The sequence below is a fragment of the Adiantum capillus-veneris genome, chromosome 29, assembly GCF_014529385.1.
Source record: "Adiantum capillus-veneris isolate H3 chromosome 29, ASM1452938v2, whole genome shotgun sequence".
In the NCBI taxonomy this organism is placed as follows: domain Eukaryota; kingdom Viridiplantae; phylum Streptophyta; class Polypodiopsida; order Polypodiales; family Pteridaceae; genus Adiantum; species Adiantum capillus-veneris.
The window spans coordinates 35,595,087-35,620,445 of record NC_140959.1 but is presented as its reverse complement, the minus strand read 5'-3'; the positions used below and the strand labels follow the sequence as shown (position 1 = coordinate 35,620,445).

General features: G+C 45.2%; 1 protein-coding gene across 1 annotated transcript; it reads left to right on the top strand.

Annotated features, from left to right (window-relative positions):
- LOC147419038 (zinc finger CCCH domain-containing protein 56-like) lies at positions 1-23,914 on the top strand. The gene is made up of 3 exons (XM_086505242.1): positions 1-569; positions 822-1,250; positions 23,110-23,914. The coding sequence occupies exons 1-3, from the start codon at positions 155-157 to the stop codon at positions 23,415-23,417; spliced, it is 1,152 nt and encodes a 383-aa protein (XP_086361368.1). The 5' UTR covers positions 1-154; the 3' UTR covers positions 23,418-23,914.
- The last annotated feature ends 1,445 nt before the right edge of the window (positions 23,915-25,359 follow it).

The following is a 25,359-nucleotide window of genomic DNA, read 5'->3' as shown; positions in this document are numbered from 1 at the left end:
AGCTCTCTCTCTCTCTCTCTCTCTCTCTCTCTGGATTTGTCACCTCCGTCTGTAACGCTCTCTCATCCGACTCCTCTTCTGCGTGTATGCTCTCTCTCTCTCTCTCTCTCTCTCTCTCTCTCTCTCTCTCGCGCGCGCGCGCGCATTGAAGTAAATGGACACTCTATCGGTGGATACGGGTGGCTTCTGGCAGAGAGGGCCCGCTGAGACCTGGCAAGGGGAAGAAGAGGAGGCTGACGACGAGCTCCATCAAGGCATAAGAGCGTGGGAAGGTGGATCCCTTAGCTTGCAGGACTCTGGGCAGGTGGGATCGGACGAATTAGGCTACGGCTATAGAAGCTATGGCTATGATGCCCACGATGAATGGGGCACTCCTGTTGATACTGACCCCGACATGCTGTCATTGCGTCGTGGTGAAAAGAGACGATCTGATAGCTTGTCTGGGGATGGTTTCGATACACCTCAAACCCCAAATTCGCCTCCTTTGCAGTCTTCCTCCTTGAAGGCACGGAATTCTAGCACTGGTAGCTTGTTTTTCAAGACAAAACTCTGCATCAAGTACAAAGCAGGTATGAAGTTCCCCATAGTCTCTGTAGTAGTACTAACATACAATTCTATTTACTTTGATGGTGGATAGCCTGTATGAAGAGCATGCAAATTGTTCATGCCTTCTAATGAAATTAAACTGCATGATTTCTTAGTAACCTAGGAATTTTTAATCTTCTTTGCTAAGTCTTTAGCTGCCATTAACATGCCCTCTATTCATTTATCAAAGGGTCATGGCTCCCACCTCACATGTACAATATTTGTGTTCCTCCTAGGTACATGCCCGTACAATTCCAGCTGCAATTTTGCGCATGGTATGGATGAATTGAGAAAGCCTCCCCCTGGGTGGGAAGACATGGTGGGACCTCAAGACATGGGTGCAGTAAGTGGTGGGTCTAGTGCAGTGCCCTCAAGTGCAGACTCGTTGCGCTTTCGTCGCACCCGCCGCTGCAAGAAGTACTACAGTGAGGAGGGATGCCCTTATGGTGAGAGGTGCAATTTTTTACATGATGATCAGGCCAAGGCTCGAGAGAGCAATGCCATAAGTCTAGGTCCCACCACAGGCTCGGCAGGTGGCAATGGCGGTATTGGTAACACTGGAAGTGATCGACCTTCTAATTGGAAGACAAGGATGTGCAACAAGTGGGAGATGACTGGTCATTGCCCATTTGGGCAAAAGTGCAATTTTGCACATGGTCTGGCAGGTATGACTACTTTCTAGCAATGTTTCTATTGTTTTGCTTTTGTCCTGTTTCTTTCAAGAAACGTGCTTATCCACATATGTATCTGATGATAGGCATGCTGTCTAATTATAGATAGCTGTCTAGACACAAGATGATGCATAAATATATCTGTGAAATTGTGTGATATGTGAAAAAAATACTCAGGAATGAAACATGCATTTATTTTGGGCAGGTGCTAACTTATAGACTATGAACACTTGATACATCTCAAAACTTTTGCAATGCATCTTTTAAAAAATGCCATTGCATAAAGGACTTGTCACATTCAATATGCATTTAATCTTGTTTTCTTGCTCATTTTCCAAAGGCTTCTCTCTATTATTAGAGGTGAGAAGGGGAGAAAAATGCAAGAGAGACGAGGGGGAGAGTGAAGAAGCCTTGTGGGCAACTCTATACACGAGGGTGCAAGCTTTGCACACAATGCTTCTGAGCCGCGCACCCCCCCCCCCCCCCCCCCCCCCCCCCCCCCCCCCCCCCCCCCCCCGCCCTTCTTAGGGCCCTTTCAAAACCAAAAAAAGAAACTACATAGGCTGCATCTTGCACCCAGTTCAAGTAAAACGGCTAATAAAGGATTATGAAGGGTCTAGAATCCAGAAAAAAGGGTGCCCTCTTACAATGACCAAAAATTGCCCTCATCAGGAAGAAAAGTGGGCACCACCGAAGATCTACATACAAGAGACTAGCCTTAGAAGGCTGGGCTCAATGTCAAAGAAGCTTTTTCTTTTTAGGTCTAGGCAAGAAACTAAGAAGATGACACTCAAAACTTGTCCACCAACTTAGATCTTGGGTGCTAGCTAACTCTAGAGGTTTGGGCTCCATAGAAGGCAATGAAGGAATCTAGCAAGTCACATTGTTGACAACAAAGACGACAATTGCATCAACTACACCACCTCTGAAAAGAAGCTTGTAGGGCAGCAGTGGCCAATCAAGAGGGCCCATCACCACCATCGATGTCTGCCAAGCTCTAGAAGCTTGTGTCAGCTACACAGGCTACAGCCCCCCGCACATACAACATGCAATTTGATGACATGTGATCAACATTTATAGTTTGAAGACAAATAGATAGGAGATTGGTTTGCGCCTCCCTCAAAAATGCGTCAAGGCCAACTTGCCAACATAGAAGTTTCTTATGATTGACAATCGCAAAGATGAACACCCTTTGCCTTCTCCAACCAAACCATCCTTAAAAAACTAGATAGATCTTGTAGGCTGTAACAAGGAAGCTGGAGCACCGTCTTGAGCCAAGCCTTATGAATGATAGAACGCAAAAGTGTTATCCTTCCACAAATCTTTGAGTGCAGTCTTGAAAACCCCCTCCGGAGTTTGATGTCTAGTTGATGAAGGAGAAAGTCGAGGAAGTGCGTTTAAATGCCACAACACGAGTGAGAGTTGCTTGCATCCAATTCCACACTGGCCAAATCAGATTTCTTCAAACAATTCTCCAAATATGTTCTAGTTCACCACAGTTCTGACAAGTTGTTTAGAAGCCCCAACAAATCCTAAAGCGACACATTGTGCTTATCGAAGTGCAAAGGAGGGTGTGGTGACAAGGGAACACGCGCGGGGGGGGAGAGGAGAGAGGAAATTGCTCTCTCACTAGATCTAGATGGGTAACCTAGAGCGCCTCCAAGACTCTAGTAGGCCCTCTCGAGTCTCAGGTCTCGGATAAACAACAAGACCATGGATCTGGGGCCTTCAAGGGTAAAAAAAGAAATCTGCAAGTTCAGTCGGCCACTGCGGCAAGCATACCTCTCAAAGAATTGTAGGGCTTAGGATAGACAATTTTGTCCGCTAATGGCAACCAAGTGTCCACAATTGCCATCAATGCCCACCAAGTTCTTGAAACGTGTGTTAGTTGTACAGACTAGAAGTTCACGACTTGCACACCATACTGTATTGATCTGCTGATAATCTGGTTGTTTGTGTATAGATAATCGGAAATAGGAACGAGGAACTCGCATCTATATGCATTGGGAAGCATGGAGCTGGACATCCACTCTTTTGCAACGAGGTGAGCCATCTCCTTGAAATTCTTCCTCTTTTGTAGGTGAAATCGAGGATGAGATGGTGAGGAAATTGCATACGAAGCAATTGGGAGCGACGACGGCTTAATCATGAATCCATCGATTCCAGATAAGAATTATAAATTTTGTTTTGAAATTGGAATGAATGGATGATGACGCATGAGGAATGTTGAGTGATGATGAATGATTCTAGTCCGTCAATATTCCCATATGAATGAGATGTTTTAGCCGAATTGATCTGAAGAGTGGTTATCATCAGATCCCTATAAACCAAAATAGTTTACGCTATTTTCTATCTTAGAAGCAACTTTTGAGAAAGCAGATGAGGTGGGCTAACATTTTGCCACAGTTTCATTTCTAGATTGTCCATGTTCAGGGACAAAAGAATTTAGTGGCAGATTCTTGAGAGCGGGTTTCGGGGGTGGTGTTGTGGTTTTCTGCCACTGCGCATGCACTTCTTGAAAAGAAGTCTCGCTCATATATTTTGCCAATTTTGGGTCCTTCGCAAAACTGAGCATCATCTTTGTTGCATCGCCGATCAATTGACGACGCTTCATCTCTCTTTGCTATGCCTGAGTAGGCCAAGGCAGGCCATACTCTCTGCCGGAATCTTCGTTGTGATCCCTGTCCACATCTCTGGATGTAGAGGGAGTCGATTGATCCTTGCGTGAAGCCATAGGTGCCGCGGAAAAAAAATTGGGGATTTGATTTCCCATAGAAGAGAAATCGGCCGTGCTCTGATACCACTGTAACAGACTTGGACACTCCAAGTAAAGAATCAATCACAATAGCACCAAATAACCACTTCAAAACAATTCACAGTTCACAATAGATTTGCACTGGCCCTGCGGAGTTCCGTGCCTAGAGATATTGGCCCCAAAGACTAGCGTCCCTTTCGGTATTTCTTTATGTATTAATCAGATCAAAGTACAAGAGAGCGGTTAGGGTTTCACTCTCTTACTCTGTGTCCAGATGCTCTGCAGAGTGAGTGCCCAAACCGCTTATTTAAAGTTTACAAGGGTTGCCAAAAGCAGAGCCCCAAAAGCTTCAAAATAAAAGCAACTCCTTTTTCTCTCACAAGCTCTCTCTAGAGCTTTTAATAAAATAAAGCAAAAGTTTTATCTCTCTCTCCAACTCAAATTGCGTACGAAAAAAGTAGTTGAAGCAATTTGTGCCAACGCAATTTCCAAAGGATTCCATACGATGCCACGTCATCATGCCAGCGCATTTCACGTAAATCAGTCCTGTTGCCCTAGGGTTAGGGTTAGGGTTTATGACAATTTTTAGGGTTTGCAAGTTTTAGGGTTAGGGTTTCCCGCAGTTCGGCTCTCGGGTAGACACGTCATCACTTTGTGACAATCATTCACCATAGCTCTGGTATCTGTTTAGAGACAAAGACTGTATTCTGTAAGGGCAGTGACGAGGCGAATTTTCCTGCCTGGATCACGGCCAAAGAAGGGGTTATGTGCTTGTTAGTTGTCACATAAGAACTGGAATCTTTTGAATCTTCAGCTTTCTCAGTGGGTATAAAGGCTTCCAATTGAAAAGGGGGAGGTTGAGGGAGCTGTTGCCTCTTAGACCTCTGAAGGATCCTCTTGCACAAGGAAAGGATCAATAAATCTTCAACTTTACCACCATCAAATAAGAAAGACTTAAATGTAGGACATGGCTCGCGAGGGGGAACTTGTCCAGCGTCGCGGGATTCACGACCGAGTACTCGACTAGGGTCGGATATATGTGCCACTAAGTAAGCCCATCTTGATATTGCTGATGATCCGTTGGAAGCTTCATGTTGCTGCTTTCGTTGCTGATGATTCCGATAAGAAGTTGGCTGCTGAGAAGTGTAACTTTTCCGATAAGAAGTTGGCTGCTGAGACTTTTGCTGCTCGCACGAAGATACTTTGTGTATAGTTGTCTCTGAGAAACCATGCTTTGGGTGAGAAAATTTGGATTGCAAAACCTCCGATTTGGTCGGTTCAAAGCTTTGCATCTACTGGTCCAAGCAATTGTTGATGGAAGTAAGACTTGTTGAGAAAGTCTGTTGCATAGCTTCCATTTGGGCTTTGAGAAGGGCAAACATGTGCGCTTGCTGATCATCTTCTCTTTGGGACGTCGACATAGAGATCTCGACCTCGTTGATGGGAGGTGTCTCCACGGGAGCGGGTGACAAAGGTGTGTAATCCGGGACTAGGAGCTCGCTATGAACACGCGACTAATATATTCCGGCTTGGAATTGGTATATACTTCAGCTCGAGAATTGGTTCCAGAATCTGTTCCTGGTTCTGTGTCCGTCGGCGGAGTGTCGGGAATAATAATAACCTGGAGGAAGGGGGTTCTCTGGCAAACTCTCCTCCGGAACTTCATCTATGTATGAGAAATACGAATAGGCGCCTAGGTGTGATCGTCTGCCATGGCTGTGGGTCAGAATGCGCGCAGGAGAGAGGCAAGGAGCCAGCGCTAGATGGGAAAAGGGGGGCAGCGTAAGAATTCTGCGAACGCTAGCCTTGCGACATCTTTTTAATTTATTTATTTAATATCGCTGGCTGGTTTAATTGAACAGGTACATTCAAATGGTCCTTTTAATTAATGGGAGTGACCGGCCAGTTTGGGCAGCCACTTGGGGTTTTAATAAAAAAAGGCTTGTGCTGGCTGGTTATATACGTAAAAAAACTCCAGCGATTGACGAAGGGGCAGCTAGCGATGTGAAAAGGCGCACGCAGCCCAGGCAATCCAAGGAACTGCAACCCAGCAGTGCAACACTCTGGGGAGAGGGTGCGCGAAGGGACTTGCTGCCGGGGATGGGGTACGCACTGTGAAGGGGCAGCAGCCAATGAAATTTCAGCATGCAGCGTTTCCAGAAATCAGCCCAGTAGTAGGAAAAGGGTGCGCAAGGGCAGCAAAGGGGTGCGAGTGAAAGGTGCCGGGTGAAAAGGCTGCGAGTAAAGAGGCACCAGGCCAAGAGGCACGAACCAAGGGTGGTGTCTGTTCACATGAAGGGACATGGCTCAGCTTCGAAAGGACACATTCCAATGAAGAGGTTCGCGAATCGGACTCCAGCACAAAAACCGAGCACAAAATTTTCCCCGAAAATCACCGGGTATGTGGCACGCCACACACACATTTGCGTCTCCATCTGTTATTTATGTAATTGGCACAAATAAATTCATGTTACCTCATACCATCAACGAAGAAGTGGAATTCCATCTTTCTTTTGCTTCCATGCAACTCTTGGAAGGGGCGTAGAGGGTAGCGGCAAGGGTGAGGCTCACAATCTTCGGGTCCCGAGAAACAAATTTGCTCTGATACCACTGTGAGGATTCTAGGTACTAATCCTTAATTAAGTACTTAGACTCATGATTAAGACTTAAGAAACTTGAACTGAACTCGGAAACAAGACTCGGAAGACTCTGTGTTGATTGATTGAATGATTGTTAGAAATTGAGTACAATAGGCTTCTTATATAGGAGACGAAGAGACACAAATGAAAAGATATGTCTCCTGGTAAAGAGACATGACTTTAGACGTAAAGACACATCCTTTCGGCGAAGAGCTGCAACCATCTGTAGAGCAAAGGGGTGTGACCAGTTGTCGAAGGAGTGTGGCTTTTGGCGAAGAGGCACGTCTCTTGGGCGAAGGGGTGTGACCATTCAAGTGTAGGGGTCCTCCTTGGCATGGCACTTTGCGTATCTGCAACTAGGAGTAGATGTATTGTTGTTAACATAGTCACAATCGTGACAAGTGAATCTATCTCGGAAAGATCGCTTCTACACTAGTGACCACTTCTGTGACTTGGGTGGAACAGTTTGCATTTTGGCTGGGACTTCTTTTTGGGACCATGCACCAGTGATCCTCACAGTGACATATAGACAGAGGAGGGGGAGCACGATGCTACGCATCCCTGAGAGGGTCTTGCTGGACTCTGCGGTCAGAGAGCAAGTGGTGGCTCTTTGGACAGAGGTCTTAAACATGCAGGACTCTCCTGCTGACGGAGTGGCCTCTGGACTTGCTCAGCTTAGTCGGCTATTTCTCCAGGAGTATTTCTCGAGGAGCAGCAGCGGTGACGAGGTGTTGCTTCCTTGCAAAGGATGTAGGAACAGCATCCAGACAGCCCCTGGTTGGAGGAGCAGTTGCGCCAGGAGCTTGCCAGCACAAAGGAGAGGCGCCATGAGTTCGCTTTTCATTGACAGGCTCCTCAGTGGACCCAGGTGGGTGACAGGCCTAATGGGTCAATTGCTTCAGAGCCAAAGGACATGCTTACAGTTGCTATTGACTTTTACCTTGACCTGCTGTCAGCAGAGCCTTAGTCAGAGCGTTAGGATGCATGCAGAGAGCAAGTGTGGACACAGATGCCTTGTCTTGTGACTGAGGAGATGTGCCAGAGGCTTGAGCTGCCCTTCAGTTAGAGGAGCTCTACGCGGCCCTCAGAGCACTTCCCCGTGGTAGCTGTCCAGGTGAGGATGGTTTGACTCCCAGCTTTTTCTTGGAGTACCGGGTGTCACAAACTACTGACGTGTCTGTCAAAGCCTAAAGAATGGAGCCAACTGATAGATGCCGGTCGAGGGGCCTAAACCATAAGAAGAACAAGTAACAGAAGAAGTCCTACCAACTTATGGGGACCCTGTCCGATGGGGCCCCAAGTGACATAAAGGATTAAAATAAAGCAAGACCCTCAGAAACGCAAAAACTAATGATGTGGCAGATTTTTGAAAATTGCACTGGCATGATGACGTGGCAGGCTGTACGGATTTCCGCATTTTGCGCTCGTTGATGACGTGGCAACTGTATGGATTTCCGTGATTTACGCTAGCAGCTTTTTGGCTTTGCTTTTGGACCAGATGCTTTTGAGTTTGAAGGCTTTTTACTGTAAACTGCTTTTGGGGCCTAGGGCCTTTAAATATGAGGTTAGGGCTCATTCTTTGGCATGCTGGAGAAGGTGCAGAGTCTAGAGTAGCAGTGTGACATGAAACGTTTCGTGGTTTCGGTCGTTTCGGGGTGTCGAGGTTTTGAAACGTTTCGTTTCATAGCGTCAAAAACATGAAACAGGTTTCATAAACGACATTAAATTATATATTAATAAAATATGATAAATATGTATATAATGTAGCACACATGAATCTAGACCAGTTGATATTGTGCTAATTCTTTCTATCTTTTGTGGTGCGTATGCCCTATCAACTACCTCATTTTTGTGCTAATTTTTCCGATTTAATGCTTCTTTTAGTTCTAGGCTTCATTATGGCTGAGTCTGCCCTTGATCTCCAGAGTCATGACAGAAACTCAGCACGTTGAACTTTGTGTTGATGTATGCTCGTGTGTGTGCGTGTGGTGTGTGTTGTGTTGGGGAGCATATGTTAGTACCTAGTTCTACACCCACTATTGGGCACTGACGACGTTAGTGGGGATGTCGTGGTATTTAGTCAATACTATGCATGATGGAGTTGATGGTTATATTGTCTTGTGGGTGACTACCATGGGGCTATACCTTGCACTTTCCTTCAAGGGTGAATCTGGGCTTATCGTGGATTCATTTAGGTATATATATATTTAATGTCCACAAGAGAGAGAGAGAGAGAGAGAGAGAGAGAGAGAGAGAGAGAGAGAGAGAGAGAGAGAGAGAGAGAGAGAGAGAGAGACGTGCTCACTGCTTAGAAGCGACTTCAAGCGAGCACGATCAAAGAGATATTCAGTATTGATGAAAGTTAAAACACAGCCACTAGTTTCACGAATCATAACTGATGCATCATTGATTCATTTAACAAAGTACTTCTATTGAACAAAGTTTCTGGAAAAAAAGCCCCAATTTTAAACGTTTCATAAAAAATGCCTGTCCGTTTCATGCGTTTCAGCAAAACGTTTCATAGGTTTCGGGGTTTCATCCGCATGAAACGCGTTTTTATGTCACACTGTAGAGTAGCGACTTGTACTGTGTTGATGCAATATAAAGAAATACCGAAAGGGGCATCAAGGTTTGGGGCCAATACTCTCTGGGGTGGAATTCCGCTACTCCGTGTCGCGTGTCGTCTCTCTCTTTCAGTTCAGTTGTTATTGAAGTGCTAAAAATCTGTTCAGTCTGGTCTTTTCTATTGGCACGTGGTGCCCGTCTTGTGACAGTGGTATCAGAGCATCTGGCCTGTGCTTTTCTGAAAGCATACCGGTCTCACAAAAGAGCAGATAGAGCTATTTGGAATTTTATTTGAGGCCCTCGAACCCAGACTTATTAGCCACTCTCACCCTTACTTCATCGCGCATCGGGCGCGCTCCCGTCTTCACCGCTCATGTCTTACAGGGCATAAGCCATTAAGATCCCTTGCAAGAGAAGGATCCAAGATTTGTTTCAAGTCACCGTTTTTCTCAAAAGCAGTGCCATACAGATGTTGATGTCTATAGCTACCAAGCCGCGCATTCCAAGGACTTGGCAAGCTTTCAAGAAAAATTTTGCCCGAAGTTTTATGGTTTTTGACATCTTCCTCAAGAGTGCAACTTTTGGCAGAGTGGGGTATCCTGAAATGCTTGCCATGGAAACCCTAGCAGATAATAACTTGAAATTTTTCGACATCTCTCAGTAGATGTCTCTTCACGAGCTGATTACCTTGGAGGTCCAGTGCGATTGCTATCTTGGGACTACCATCGCCGCCAAAGAAACACTCTTTGTCCAAGAGCTGATGGACCATGCTGTGCTCGGCTACGACCCTATGGGATGAACCTAACTCTAATTTTTGGTGCAGGTTTTAGGATGGAAAGTCTGTCGACTTTTCGAGCTCGTCTGATGTCGAGATTTCTTTTTAAGTTTGAAATCTGTTTGAGAACTTGTTTGGTATTTGTTTTGACCTGTTTTGGTGCCGATTTGACATGTTTGACTCTGGTTTTTATACTGGTTTCATTGATTGGTGATTTTACTCCCGGGTGGAGAAGTGAGAAATACTATTTTGGTATTGTTTGAACCTCGGAACGACGCAGGCCGATGCCTGGGGAGCGTTTCGTTGTATGTTTGAAAACCTCGGAACGATGCAGGCCGATGCCTGGGGAGTGTTCTATTGAATGCTAGAAAACCTTCGATCGACGCAGGCCGATGCTTGAGGAGCGTTTGGTTGTATGCTTGAACCTCCAAGCGACGTAGATTGCGGTCTGGGGAGCGTTTGGTTGTACAGTCCTCTGAGCTCATGGTGTAACAAACTGCTGACGTGTCAAAGCCTAAAGAATGGAGCCAACTTACAGATGCCGGCCAAGGGGCCTAAACCCTAAGAAGCAGTAGAAGAAGTGTCACAGAGTGAGGACGTGGTAGCCCTAATTGCTGAAACCCTAATTTTGGAAACCCTAACCCTAAAACCTGCAAACCCTAATTTTTGCCAGAAACCCTAACTGCTGAACCCTAATTCTGGAAACCCTAACCCTAAAACCTGCAAACCCTAATTCTAGAAACCCTAAGAAGAACAAGCAACAGAAGAAGAAGTGCTACCAACTTATGGGGATCCCGTCCGATGGGGTCCCAAGTGGCATAAAGGCATTAAAAATAAAGCAGAACACACTCAAAAGACTTTGCACATCAAAATATGATGATGTGGCACCTGTACGGACGTCCCGGAATTCGCGGCGGATTTTTAGGGAAATCTCGAAATTTTAGGAAAGTGATTTTTTGGGGTCAGCTTTTCATATTTGATGCTTTTAAGCTTTGGGCCTTTAAATATGAGTCTTGGGAGCCCTCTCTGGCACTCTTCAGTGCGCAGATTGCAGAGGAGGTGCTCCCCGGCTGTTGTACTTTGCGAATCAGCAGTAATATAAAGAAATACCGAAAGGGGCGCCAAGGTTTGGGGCCAATACTCTTTGGGGTGGAATTTCGCCACTCCGTGTCGCGTGTCGTCTCTCTCTCTCTCCATTTCAGTTCAATTGTTATTTGAAGTGCTTAAAGTTGTTCAGTCTGTTCTTTTTCTATTGGCACGTGGTGCCCGCATTTGTGACAGTGGTATCAGAGCATCAGGCGTGTACTTTTCTGAAAGCATACCGGTCCTACAAAAGAGCAGACAGAGCTATTGGAATTGAATTATATTTGAGGTATCAGCCACTCCCACCCTTACTTCATCGCACATCGGGCGCGCTCCCGTCTTCACCGCTCATGTCTTACATGGCATAAGCCATGCAAGAGAAGGATCCAGATTTGTTTCAAGTCACTGTTTTTCTCAGAAGCAGTGCCATGCAGATGTTGATGTCTATAGCTACCAAGCAGCATACTCCAAGTACTTGGCAAGCTTTCAAGAAAATTTTTGCCCGAAGTTATATGGTTTTTGACATCTTCCTTCGGAGTGCAACTTCTGGCAGAGTGGGGTATCCTGAAATGCTTGCCATGGAAACCCTAGCAGATTATAAATTGAAATTTCTCGTCATCTCTCAGTAGATGTCTCTTCACGAGCAGATGACCTTGGAGGTTCAGTGTGATTGCTATCTCTTGGGACTACCATCGCCGCCAAAGAAACAGTCTGTCCAAGAGCTGATGGACCATGTTGTGCTCGGCTACGACCTCATGGAAGGAACCTAACCCTAATTTTTGGTACAGGTTTCAAGATGGAAAGTCAGTCAACTTTTCGAGCTCGATTGATGTCGAGATTGCTTTTTAAGTTTAAGTTCTGTTTGATCTTGTTTGGTGATCCTGTTTGGAATTTGTTTGAAATGGATGATATCTGTTTTGAACCTGTTTTGGTGCCGATTTGAATTGTTTGACTCTGGTTTGATACTGGTTTCAATGATTGGTGATTTTACTCCTGGTTGGAGAAGTGAGAAATACTGTTTTGGTATTGTTTGAACCTCGGAACGACGCAGGCCGATGCCTGGGGAGCGTTTCGTTGTATGTTTGAAAACCTCCGAACGACGCAGGCCGATGCTTGGGGAGCGTTTGGTTGTACGCTTGTAAAATAATTGTTGGTGTGACTCCCGGCCCGGACCTTGATGGTTATGCGGGAGGAGTATTAAGAAGTCTGAGCAGTGGTTACTCTCAGCACCTCCAAACGACGCAGGCTGCGGTCTGGGGGGCGTTTGGTTGTAAAAGGCCTCTATATCTCCCGGCTCGGACCTTTTTAGGTTATGCAGGAGGAGTGATGAGGGAGTCGTTGAATATCTCCCGGCCCGGACCTTGTTAGGTTATGCGGGAGGAGTGTTCATCGGCGGCTTTATGTTTCTATGTCCTGTAACATGCATATGTGAGGATTTGTGTTGCATTGTGATGTGCCAGCAGTGAATATTCCTAATTGGATGAGATTGCCTGGGTATGTAATTTTTTAGTGCATCAAGACACCCGTGGAAGATCAGTACGGTTTGGGTGTGATGGCTAATTTTACTATGCCGGAATATCAAGAGTTCCGATCTGGACGAAAGGAGAAGCTAACTCCTTGATCAAAAGAGCAGAAAGGAGAAGCTAACTCCTTGATCAAAAGAGCAGAAAGGAGAAGCTAACTCCTTAATAAAAAGAGCAAATTGATTGTCCCTCGGAATGTCCCTTGGAAATTTTTGAGCTAACTTGAGTTGTTTTGCAGATATGCTGTAATCGCGGACGATTACTCTCTTTCAAGAAGGGGAGATGTAACAAACTGCTGACGTGTCAAAGCCTAAAGAATGGAGCCAACTTACAGATGCCGGCCGAGGGGCCTAAACCCTAAGAAGCAGTAGAAGAAGTGTCACAGAGTGAGGACATGGTAGCCCTAATTGCTGAAACCCTAATTCTGGAAACCCTAACCCTAAAACCTGCAAACCCTAATTTCTGCCAGAAACCCTAACTGCTGAACCCTAATTCTGGAAACCCTAACCCTAAAACCTGCAAACCCTAATTCTAGAAACCCTAAGAAGAACAAGCAACAGAAGAAGAAGTCCTACCAACTTATGGGGATCCCGTCCGATGGGGTCCCAAGTGGCATAAAGGCATTAAAAATAAAGCAGAACACACTCAAAAGACTTTGCACATCAAAATATGATGATGTGGCACCTGTACGGACGTCCCGGAATTCGCGGCGGATTTTTAGGGAAATCCCGAAATTTTAGGAAAGTGATTTTTTGGGGTCAGCTTTTCATATTTAATGCTTTTAGGCTTTGGGCCTTTAAACATGAGTCTTGGGAGGCCTCTCTGGCACTCTTCAGCGCGCAGATTGCAGAGGAGGTGCTCCCCGGCTGTTGTACTTTGCGAATCAGCAGTAATATAAAGAAATACCGAAAGGGGCGCCAAGGTTTGGGGCCAATACTCTCTGGGGTGGAATTTCGCCACTCCGTGTCGCGTGTCGTCTCTCTCTCTCCATTTCAGTTCAGTTGTTATTTGAAGTGCTTAAAGTTGTTCAGTCTGTTCTTTTTCTATTGGCACGTGGTGCTCGCATTTGTGACACATGGCTCGGACCTTTTTAGGTTATTTGCGGGGGGAGTGATGAGGTAATCGTTGAGTAGCTTCATACCGTAGACCATTTGTCTCGGGGGAGTGCTCAGCGGCGCTGTTTGTTATGTCTTGTAACATGCATATGTAAGCATTTGTGTTGCATTGTGATGTGCCAACGACTGAATATTCCTAATTGGATGAGATTGCCAATTTGCGTGGGTATGTAATTTTAGTGCATCAAGACACCCGTGGAAGATCAGTACGGTTTGGGTGTGATGGCTAATTTTACTACACTTGATTAGACAAGCTCCTCGGTATGGGCATAGTATTCTTGGCATTTTTCATTAGAAATGTAGCCACTTTGGAAACGCGTATTGTGTTAACAACACATTTATCTGTCTTACTGTGAAGTAGAATCTACAGATTGATCAGAATTAAAAGGTAACACTGCAGGTGTCTCTGCATTAGCCTTTCGTCGCAGATTAGACGGTTGAGGCCGCTTATCACATTGGAACCATCAATGAGGTCCACCGCAAAGTGTACATAATCCATCTTTGGACGGTTGGAACTGGATTGTTGTGGAGGAGCGACAGAAGTTGACGCTTGATTTCAATACGAATGTCTGTCTTGATAAGAATTTTGCCGAAAAGATTGTCGGCCTCGGCGACGTCGATTGAAATTAGACCGATCATATTGAAAATTTGGTCTACTATTTTGCGCTCTTGGACTCCAAACACTAGATCGAAACAAGAAACTAGCAGTTGATTGGGATTGTGAAACATTAGAACCAGTGTGTGATCTGTTGCCTGAATAAGAGACATCACGTTGGTTTCAAAAGGGGCACGAGATCCGCGACCAAATGGGCGGTCACCGGCTCGACCAATTGGAAAGTGGTCTTTGTGAAAGTCTTCTAATCGTTCCACATATGAAATGCTATCCTCAATTGTAAGGGGGTTTGCCTTGTGTACATCATCGCACAGGGTGGGCTCAAGTCCATCGACAAAAACGTGCAGTTTATTGTCGGGACTAATGGTCATTATCTCCAAGTTCAGTCGTTGGAACTGAGATTGTAAGCAACCACAGAGCTTGTTTACTGCGCGCTTAAATTTTTCCCACGTCGGCGTTTGTTTCCCTAAGGCAACCCGATTTTTGCCATCAAAGAAAGGTAGTGTCTTTCAGGATGCTAGCAGCTAAAGCTACTTTTTTTTTTTGTTCCAGTCCAAGCTATTGAAATAATTGTCCATTTTGAATATCCATTGATTAATTACCTCCTTATTGCGACGATCATCATAAGGTTCCGGGGGTTTTATGTGCACTTTTTTTATATTAGATTCTGTGATTAATCGAAATAAATATTTAAGTTCGGGATTATTAATCTCATCAGGTGGATCTGGCATGGGTTGATCTTCGCCACGCACTAATGATGTAGAACTAGCATCTTGCTGAGTTGTCGGCGGTATCAGGGCTTTGACTTCATTTGGTAAGGACTGGAGCATGGACTTGAACTGGGCGTGTCGTGAAGCTTGGGCCGCAAATTGTTGCTGAATAGCGGCCAAGAGTGTAGCTCCGTCCACCTGTTCTTACTATGTCTCCGAGTCGGATATGACGATCTCACAACTCGTAGCGAGGCAGGGCAGAAAAGACCAACTTGTAGGCAAAGTAGGTTGTGTGTGTAGTGGCTCCGCGAACTCGACAAATGCCGGGTCGTCCTCTGTGAAATCCTTGATCTCATCGAGCTTTGGAGTTAGTGGAGTGTAATCTGGCACGACCTCCTCTGTGTGAAAAGGAACCAATGTGTGGGAAGTCTGGATCTCGGAGAGGTTATCCACGTAGCAGGCTGGAATGTGGTGTGCAACGAACGAGAAGCGAGTCAAAAGGAACTCGTAATTTGGTAACTCTGCTTGCTCGCACCGAATGTAATCCGCCAAATTGACCAGCTCTAGAACCCGAAACGGCGTTGCGAGATATACACCAGGTACTCTCTTTCTAGAGGGTTAGGAGGTTCAGGAGAGTACGTGGGAGACGGAATCCCCACGGGTACGTCCGGAACTGCCTGCTCAGGGACGGGTGCAGGGATCTTTGCAATTTTTGTCTCTGGAGAATTTAGAATGAGTATGATGTCAGGTTCCGACAAATCGAGGATGATGATAATCTCACGGGCGGCAAGAGGTTCTGGTGCAGGAGCCGGTAAAGACAAAGGAGGATTCTTTGGAAGGATTTCTTCCGGCAGAGCGTCTACGTACGACAAGTACGGAACGGTCGCATCGTACGTGTTGTCATCCATGAGGAGGTGAAACCAGGACGCGTGACGCACTGCGAGAGGAAGTGCACGCAAGAATGCCAGCGTTGGAGCGTTTCTCTGCAAGGCGGGCTCATACAGATGGTCTCGTTTGTTTCATTCGATTTGAATAAGTCATCCTTAGTTATTTTTTTAATGAGTACCAAGTCACCCCCTATTGGCCGGCGACCCAAGTTTGGAGCGGACGGGCAGGTCACTTAACTTAATATGTTTTAAGGAGTAATAATAAAGTGCAGCCAGCGTAAGAAATCAACGTACGAATTCAGCCAGCAAAAAAAAACCGAAACGTCAAGCGCTGCCAAAGCTGCCGCTTGGGGAAATTTGCTGATGCTTGCTGCTGTTGCCGTTTGGGAAGAGGTGTGGCGAAGAGGCACAACTCTCCAAGTACTCACTACACACATAATTCTCCGGGTACACGCAGTGTGCGACTCTTCGGGTACGCCACACACACACACTGCTGTCTGACCTTTTTATTTTTCTCTTATGTTCATAGAATTAAATAAAACAGCTAAGAGTTACCTCATACAGGCAGGCAAATGGACACCATCTTTCCGCTACTGCCATACAACTCACGAGGTGAGGATTGCGAGAAGGGTAGGCAACGGCGAAGTTAGGTAGACGCCAAGTCTAGAGGCCGGGAATTTTTTTTGCTTTGATACCACTGTGAAGAACACACTTACTATGTGTGTTTATTCATACTTAAACTTAGATGAAAACTAAACTCTGAACAGAACTTGATAACAAGAGACTTAGAGACTGAATGTTTTGATTGATTGAATTGTGTTACACGGGCGTTCTTATATAGAATCTGAAGAGACACAATGAAGAGACATGATCATAGGTCAAAAGACATGACTCTAGGCCAAGAATCGTGTCCCTTTGCTGTAGAGTCGTGACCATTTAGCATAGAGGTGCAGCCATTCGTTGAAGAGGCATGGCTATTCGCCGAATACGTGCGACTCTTGGGCGAAGAGGCACGTCCTTTCAAGAACAGGGGTCTCTGATCTGGTACGTCTTCATATATACAAGAGAACCAAGTGAGGAAGATAATACAAACATAAAAGAATACGTCACAATCGTGACACCCAAGGGGGCTCACTTCTCAGAGCATCTCGCAGAGTCTGAGAGCGAGCACCCGCGGGTCTGTTGTACTTTGCTCAAAGATTAATATAAAAAGAAATACCGAAAGGGGCGCCAGTCTTTGGGGCCAATATCTCTTGGCACGGAACTACGTCGGGCCGTGTCTACTCTCTTTTGATTTGTGAAGTGTTTTGAAGAGAATCTCTGCTGTGTCGCGGTAGAATCTTGACTTGGGGTGTCCAAGTTTGTTACAACTCTGCGTTTCGTTGACCCGCAAAACGGGTTTTGATGTCACTATGGGGCTGCCAGCTCACTACGTGCAACCATAGTATGACTGCCATTCTGTATCAGATGGGTGTTAGGTGCAGCAGAATGAGTGTTTGCGCTTTGCTCAAGATGAGTGCTCTGAAATGTGCTCAAGGTTCCTTTTGTTCTTATGGAAGGTAGAGCCTTCCGTTCCTAATGAGAGAATGCTATGATCACAAACAAAGTGAATGGACATTATGCGTGAAAGTGCATGAGACTGAGAAATAGAGAGAGAAGAGAGATACGACACCAGAGACGACGTAAAACCCTCCTCCGAAGGCCCCACTCTCGTCGGCGAGAGTGGTCTACTTATGATTGCACAAACTGGTACAAACTGAATGCAAGTGACTGATGCAAGTATAGGCTATGTCGGGGTTGACGACGAGACTGACTAAGGGCTGAACTCTGCAATCTTTCTACTGCTGTCCACAAACGCTATGGGCTGAAATCTGCTGCGGGTCCAAAACGCTGATTTTTGGGGCTTTTTTTGTGGGTCTTTGTCGCTGAAATTCTGCAGGTTTAGGGCTGAAAACAGAGGTTCTTAAAGGCTGAAAACAGAGGTTCCTAAAGGCTGAAAACTGAGGTTCTTACCAGGCTGAATCTGCTACACCCTTTAAGCTGAATCTTGTTGGTCTTTATCTGCTACTCTTTGATGATGAAAAACGCTGCCTTGCTGAATCTGGGAAGGCTGAATCTGGGACCAAAAACGCTAGAACTGTTGAAGTCAAAAACGCTAGCTTGCCTGTGACTTCTTCTGCTGGCGATGGATGGTGATGCAAAACGCTATTGGCTGAGGTCTTATGGCGATGATGTGATGATGCCAAAAACGCCAGTCTGAGATGCTTCTGTCAAAAACGCTAAGGGAGGTCCTTCTTGCTTGGGTGGGGAAACCGCCAAGGTCTTTGTCTTGCTGAGAAGTTGCCTGCTGAGCTTGGCTCCCGTTGCCTCTTCTGCCATTTAGTGCTAATTTTGGTTTGCTTATATATTTTCTTACCCAAATTGCCCTACCTACTTTTGTTGGAAAGTCACTTAAATTAATAAGTGAAAAATGTCAAAAATAGGGAAAATAGGCTAAATGCACTGGAAAATTCCCCTGACTGATTCTGATGGATTCTGATGGGAATGCTTCTGATCATGCTGTGTGCAACCAGAGGATATGCATCTACACTAAGTGACTGGGCATGCACGGTTTACGAATAGACTCACAAAAGTGCCAGATCACTTCTAAATCTAGACTGACTAGACTAATTGAACCCTGATCATGCTGTAGCTTGTCCACGAACACATAGGGTTGGATGTGTCATGTGACATCCCCTCCTTTTCAAAGTGAGGTACTGGTACCGAACTGTATGGCGTCGAGGGAGATCGCCAATAGCATTCAGAATCCTGGAAGGAGCTCTTCGCCGGCCCACTCTAATGTGTGGGTCGTGCGGTACTTGAATTTCATAAAGGTCTCCAACGCTTGCTTCTTTGGGCCGCGCCAAAAGCGACACAGTCTTCTGTGGCTCCTTCGATGCTTCAACTTCGTCGAGTGTCATGCTTCTGTCTTCCTCAAGAATCTCCATGGCTGAAAATTCCCGTTCACCACACATACGCAAACAATGAGATCGAATCTTGTCATTGTGATCCAAATCAATCAACTGTGGCAATTCACAACGGAAATGCTCATGCTCGGTGCTCATACTTTCATGTGCTCTTTCGGAAACTGTCATGCCAAGGAAGAGACATGGAATGTGACTTTCGTGAATGCATACTTTCAGCTTTTCATGAAAAATCCGCATACATCCGTGTTCATTCATGAGTGAAACGTGCTCAACGTACAATATGTCATGCCTAGGAAAAGGGAGCACGTAAAGAGGCTGACTAAAATACAGGAAACAATCACGAATGAAACACTCGTACAATGCGTGCGTATCAATCATGCGAACACATAATACTTCCTGTGAGGGTTCTTTGGACCTAGTCTCGAAAGCCAAGATCAGTTCTTCGTGATTGATCGAATCTACAACGAGGTTAGCTTCGCTAGAAAAAGCATCCACTAACACATCATCCTTGTGAACAATCACATCATCTTCATGCAACTCATCATGCTTGTGAGAAATCACATCTTGATCATGCAAATCATCATGCTTATCTTTGTCATCCAAAAATCATGCTTGTCATTCAAATCATCATGCTTATCATCATCATGCTTCTCACAATCATGCAAATCCAGTGTGTCATGCTTTGGAGAAGAAGAGACTGAGAGAGTCTCCGTCTCCTAAATTTCTTGCATCTGTGCCGGCACTTGAGAAAAGAGTCGCAAGAACTCTTGCATGTGTCGGTCGCTCTATTCTTGTCTTGCTTTGGCTGCTGCCATTCTTTCTTGGTGTTTGCGTTCCATTTTTGCTTTTCTTTCTGCGTGTCTGCGATCCATTTCTGCTTTTCTTTCTTTGCATTCACGATCAAATTCTGCCATTCTTTTTGCATTTCTTGCTTCGCGTTCTAACTTCCTTTTCATAAACATCTGGTCTAAAACCTCCATAGGAGTTAGTGCAATCCTTGACGTAGATGGGAAAGGGGGAGGGTCGGAAAACCCTCCTGATGGGGAAAATTCTTCTTCGCCTCCCTCATGCTCATCACCTCCAAGCGAAGTATCCATTCCGCTTCGAGTGATGACCATTCTGAAGTCGTGGGTTCTTGGGGTCTTGGGTTCTTAAGTCCACGAGGAACTTGGGTTCTTGCGGGTCTTGAGTTCTTGAGGTTCTTGAGGTATTCTTTCGCTTGCAAACCGTGTTTGAGAAGGATCTTCTCTTCACCCGAGTTCTACTCTTTTCCGCGGACGCACCCCTGGGTGGCCTTGCGCTCACACCAAGGTTGCTTTTTCCCACCTCACGTCGATTGGCCGGCCGCTAAGTGCACGGTCCGCTCTCAATGAGTGAAAAGAGACACAAGGGGAGGTTGGACAAGCCCTTCTTTCTTGGGATTCCTGTCACTCTTCAAAGACACGATTAGGAATCGACACGCTCAAGCGAACTTGGGTTCGTGCGACCTCAACAAGCAAAAAAAAATTAAAAAAATTATGTGATTCTTGTGGATCTTTTCTTGAGTGATACAGAACACTGCCAAAGTTCTGATACCAATGTTAGGTGCAGCGGAATGAATGTTTGCGCTTTGCTCAAGATGAGTGCTCCGAACTGTGCTCAAGGTTCCTTTTGTTCTTATGGAAGGTAGAGCCTTCCGTTCTTAATGAGAGAATGCTATGATCACAAACAAAGTGAATGGACACTATGCGTGAAAGTGGATGAGACTGAGAGATAGAGAGAGAAGAGAGATACGACAAAACCCTCCTCCGAAGGCCCCACTCTCGTCGGCGAGAGTGGTCTACTTATGATTGCACAAACTGGTACAAACTGAATGCATGTGATTGATGCAAGTCTAGGCTATGTCGGCGTTGACGACGGTGACGACGAGACTGACCTAAGGGCTGAAATCTGCAATCTTTCTACTGCTGTCCACAAACACTATGGGCTGAAATCTGTTGCGGGTCCAAAACGCTGATTTTTGGGGCTTTTTTTGTGGGTCTTTGTCGCTGAAATTCTGCAGGTTTAGGGCTGAAAACAGAGGTTCCTAAAGGCTGAAAACTGAGGTTCTTACCGGGCTGAATCTGCTATACTTTAGGCTGAATCTTGTTGGTCTTTATCTGCAACTCTCTGATGATGAAAAACACTGCCTTGCTGAATCTGGGACCAAAAACGCTAGAACTGTTGAAGTCAAAAACGCTAGCTTGCCTGTGACTTCTTCTGCTGGCGATGGATGGTGATGCAAAACGCTATTGGCTAAGGTCTTATGGTGATGGTGTGATGATGCCAAAAACGCGAGCCTGAGATGCTTCTGTCAAAAAAGCTAAGGGAGCCTGGAGGTCCTTGCTTGGTGGGGGAAACCGCCAAGGTCTTTGTCTTGCTGAGAAGTTGCCTGCTGAGCTTGGCTCCTGTTGCCTCTTCTGCCATTTAGTGCTAACTTTGGTTTGCTTATATATTTTCTTACCCAAATTGCCCTACCTACTTTTGTTGGAAAGTCACTTAAATTAATAAGTGAAAAATGTCAAAAATAGGGAAAATAGGCTAAATGCACTGGAAAATTCCCTTGACTGATTCTGATAGATTCTGATGGGAATGCTTATGATCATGCTGTGTGCAACCAGAGGATATGCATCTACACTAAGTGACTGGGCATGCACGGTCTACGAATAGACTCACAAAAGTGCCAGATAACTTCTAAATCTAGACTGACTGGATTGACTGAACCCTGATCATGCTTTTGCTTGTCCACGGACACATAGGGTTGGATGTGTCACGTGACAATGGGTCTGCAAGCATGTTCAAGTCCTCCCCAACACACCAATGCTCCAGTGCAGGTAAGATCTTAACTAAGGAAGCCCAAACCTTTGCTCGAGCACTCGCATGGCTGGGTGCATAGACATTCTACAAGCCAATAATACTCTCCCTTAAACTGCATGGTCAACCACTAGGCCTTGCCATCACACAATCATCCACTATCCTCTACAGTATGGCGCAAGGAATCTGCAACAGAAATACATACACCTCCTTGAGTCCCCCCCCCCCCCCCCCCCCCTCTTCCTTGCGCGCATTCCAAAACCAGCAGATCAAAATGTCTCGTATTGAGTACCAAGCAGTTGACCACAACGCCACCATCGAGCCCTTGAACATTCCATGAGACAAGCCTCATGTGTCAAAGTAGGCAGTGGAAGATGCAATGAAGACAAGAACTGGCTCGTGATTTGGTGGACACCTCGACTCCGATCTAGAACACTTGCAATGCCACATACATGAACAAGACGCGTGGAGAAGAGAGATCATTGAGGTAGAAAGAGATAGGACATCTTAGAACGAGAGAGGGAGATGTGGGAAAGGCTCTTCATGCCGATAACTAGCTGCTCACACAAGTGACCAAGAGTGGTTCGACATAGAACTGACATGCCTGAATGGCTAGACCCGAGGTACACACTATCGTAACTGCTACTATCATCTGCTCGTGCACAGGAGATCCAAGAAGAGTCCCTCTGTGGCGGAACAGAAGCCTCCTTTTGTGTCCGTGGCTACTAAAGATGCACAAAGGAGGTAATACAAGAGGAGAACCATCGTGAAAGCTTGGAGGAGCACAAACGGGAGTGTCGGCGATGGGGCTGAAGAAGCTGGAGTAGAAAGTATGCAAATGGGAGTGTCGGCGATGGGGCTGAGGATGCTGGAGTGGAAGAAAGTACAATCAAGGGAAGTGCATCTTGAATTGTTGTATCAAATAAGACCTTAAATTAACTTCTGTACCACAGAGAGAGGCAGAAAACACACATTAGCAAGCAAAGGAAAGAAAGAGAGTGGCGAGACTTAAGGTGCAATTGTGCCCTTGTAACTCCAAACATGGTGCCCCTTCAAGCATTTTGTTTCCACAAGGGTATATGCAATGTGACTATGGCTTCCTTCGCTTTTTCCTTGGTCTTTTTTGCTGTAGATTGTGAAGTTTCAGAATTTGTTGCTTTGTGATTTTTTTGATGACAAAGACAACAAGGGTTTCTGATTGTCCTGCTCTTTGATCTCAGTTTGTTTCCATATTGAGTTTTAAGTGGGTTTCGTCATGTTTTCGTCATTCAGAATGCAGTAAATCCCCTCTTCAACCTTCTTAAATTTGTTCCACATGTGACATTTGCAAGGACTGAAACTGGTGTGTGTTTCTAATGTCTAATGGATTGACCTCGGGGCTATTTTGTAGAGCTTCAAATGTATGCTGGAGCAGTTATAGATGGAGATGCGAAAACAGCTTCAGCCGGCGGTGTACCTGCAGAAAGCAAGCAAGCTGCCAGAGTTGTTTCTAAGACTGTTGTTGATGGTAGCTCCGTTTACACATCAACTGTGTTTACCACGGATGGGCTAAATTCCAATACATCGACGCTGAGACACAGAAGTACGTACGCTTCATCTTCAAAGAGTCAAAAGCAAACGAAGGTGCTGACAGATTGGAAGGGTCCAGCAGATGAGATCTCTACTATTTATGGTGATTGGATCGAGGAAGACGAATAGAAGAATACGATCCCTTGCCAAATTGGGAAGTGAATCACACAATTTTTGCCTGGCGAGCTTCTAACAATCAACAGGAGGAACGGAGAATACCGCACCTCGGAGCTAACATAGGAGCTGACGTTGTCTATAATTGTGAAAATAAGCTTGTAAGTAAATTTATAGAATTGCTTTGCTGAATTTAAGTTTGTTTATAGCACCAAAGCTTGTCTCAGGGCTTCACAGAGCAACATTACTGATTTTTGCCTGTGTTGTAGCGGCAGCTTTGGGTTGTACATCAGAGCTCATGTAAGTCCAAATGTGTATGGGATGCCTCTTTAAGTTTCCAAAACTTAGTTATCCTACATTATTGTATGCCCACAAGCTATATGTGTCAAAATAATCCCAGACTTTTACCTACAAGCTTGAAGGCCAATACCTGTTTGCTTTTTGTATCACTCAGGACTTTGGTTGGTTGTGATTTTGGCTAATCATTTGTGTAAAAGTTCAGCTTTTTGGAACGGATGAAAGTCGGAATCGTTGTAAGGAAGCTTGGCATGTTTGCTTTTGCAAAGATTCTAGTTTGGAAGCTTGCCAAGACAATTCATCTTGGCCTCACTCTTAATCTGCTAGTTCTTTCATACCGTTGTTTGGCTGCTGAAAATTGAGAATGGGTCAGGGCTTGAATTAACAAGAGCAAAGGGCCATTGATGGGGTTTGTCTTCTTTGGAAGTTTCAACTGGTTCAAGTTTTAAATCTTTTTTGTTAGGTACTTCTTGTTTGAATGTTCGTAAATGGTTAGCTACTTCCTATAAATTTTAAGGAGAATCATCAATCCCCCCCCCCCGCGGCAGCGACCCAACACACACACACACACACACACACACACACACACCCGCCCTTCAAGATTTTAGTGATTGCTTTGTTATTAGTAGGAAACCTCAGACAGATTGAGGGGTAGCATAAATGACATGTGCAGCAATTGAAAGGACCTACAGTTATGGGTGCCTGCGAGGGGTGCGGAGGAATACCTACCAATTAGACATATGAGTGCCTACAAGCTACCAATGAACATATGAGAACTGTAAGAGTTCATAGTTCCATAGCACCCATCCACTTTGAAGCTCCAACTTAAGTGAATGTGATTTGTGCTTCTCTAAAAAAAAGGTTTTTTTTTTTTTTGTTCAAAGAAACCAATAGTGAAATCAAAGAAGGGAGGCATGGTACTTTGGAAAGACCATATTGGAACACCACGGAAGACCTTATTGCAGTGCAACTGAAGCTAAAGCATCTCCATAAGAGGTAAAGCAAATCTTTAGAATGTAGTTTGTTGCCATTGCCTTTTTGCATGAAGGGGGGGTTTATGTTGAGCAAATTTAGCACAAAACCTTTGATTTTGCTATTCCCAAATATATATATTCTCTCTCTCTCTCTCTCTCAGTCACACACACACACACACACACACAATGGAGAAACCTTGAAAGAAAAGGCACTCATCCTTCGTTTCCCTTCCATGGAAGCGAAGGACTTTCTAAAGAAGAGGGGCCGACTCTTAAGAAGTTAGACATCTTCCACGGAGATGATCTCACCCTCTCGCAAATTACATGCACGACGCCCAATCAGACTACTGACCATGGAGGAGATTGATGAGATCCGCCAACGATCGATGCTGGATCTCCTGTGATTTAGCTCTTTCTAAGGATACACCTACATAGCCCCCCACTCACTCCACCCCTAACCCCTACTGATATCCTACAAAAGACCAAATAGCGGCTTATCTCACATCTAGCAACTTAGGATTCTATAGAATTTTATTTTGTTACTCAAACTTTGTATGAGATCCACCACATTGTAACTTTCTGGTCTCATAGGTCACTTTGGCCTTTTGAAGACGTAATATAACATTTCATTTCATTTTCATTTCTCTCTCTCTCTCTCTCTCTCTCTCTCTCTCTCTCTCTCTCTC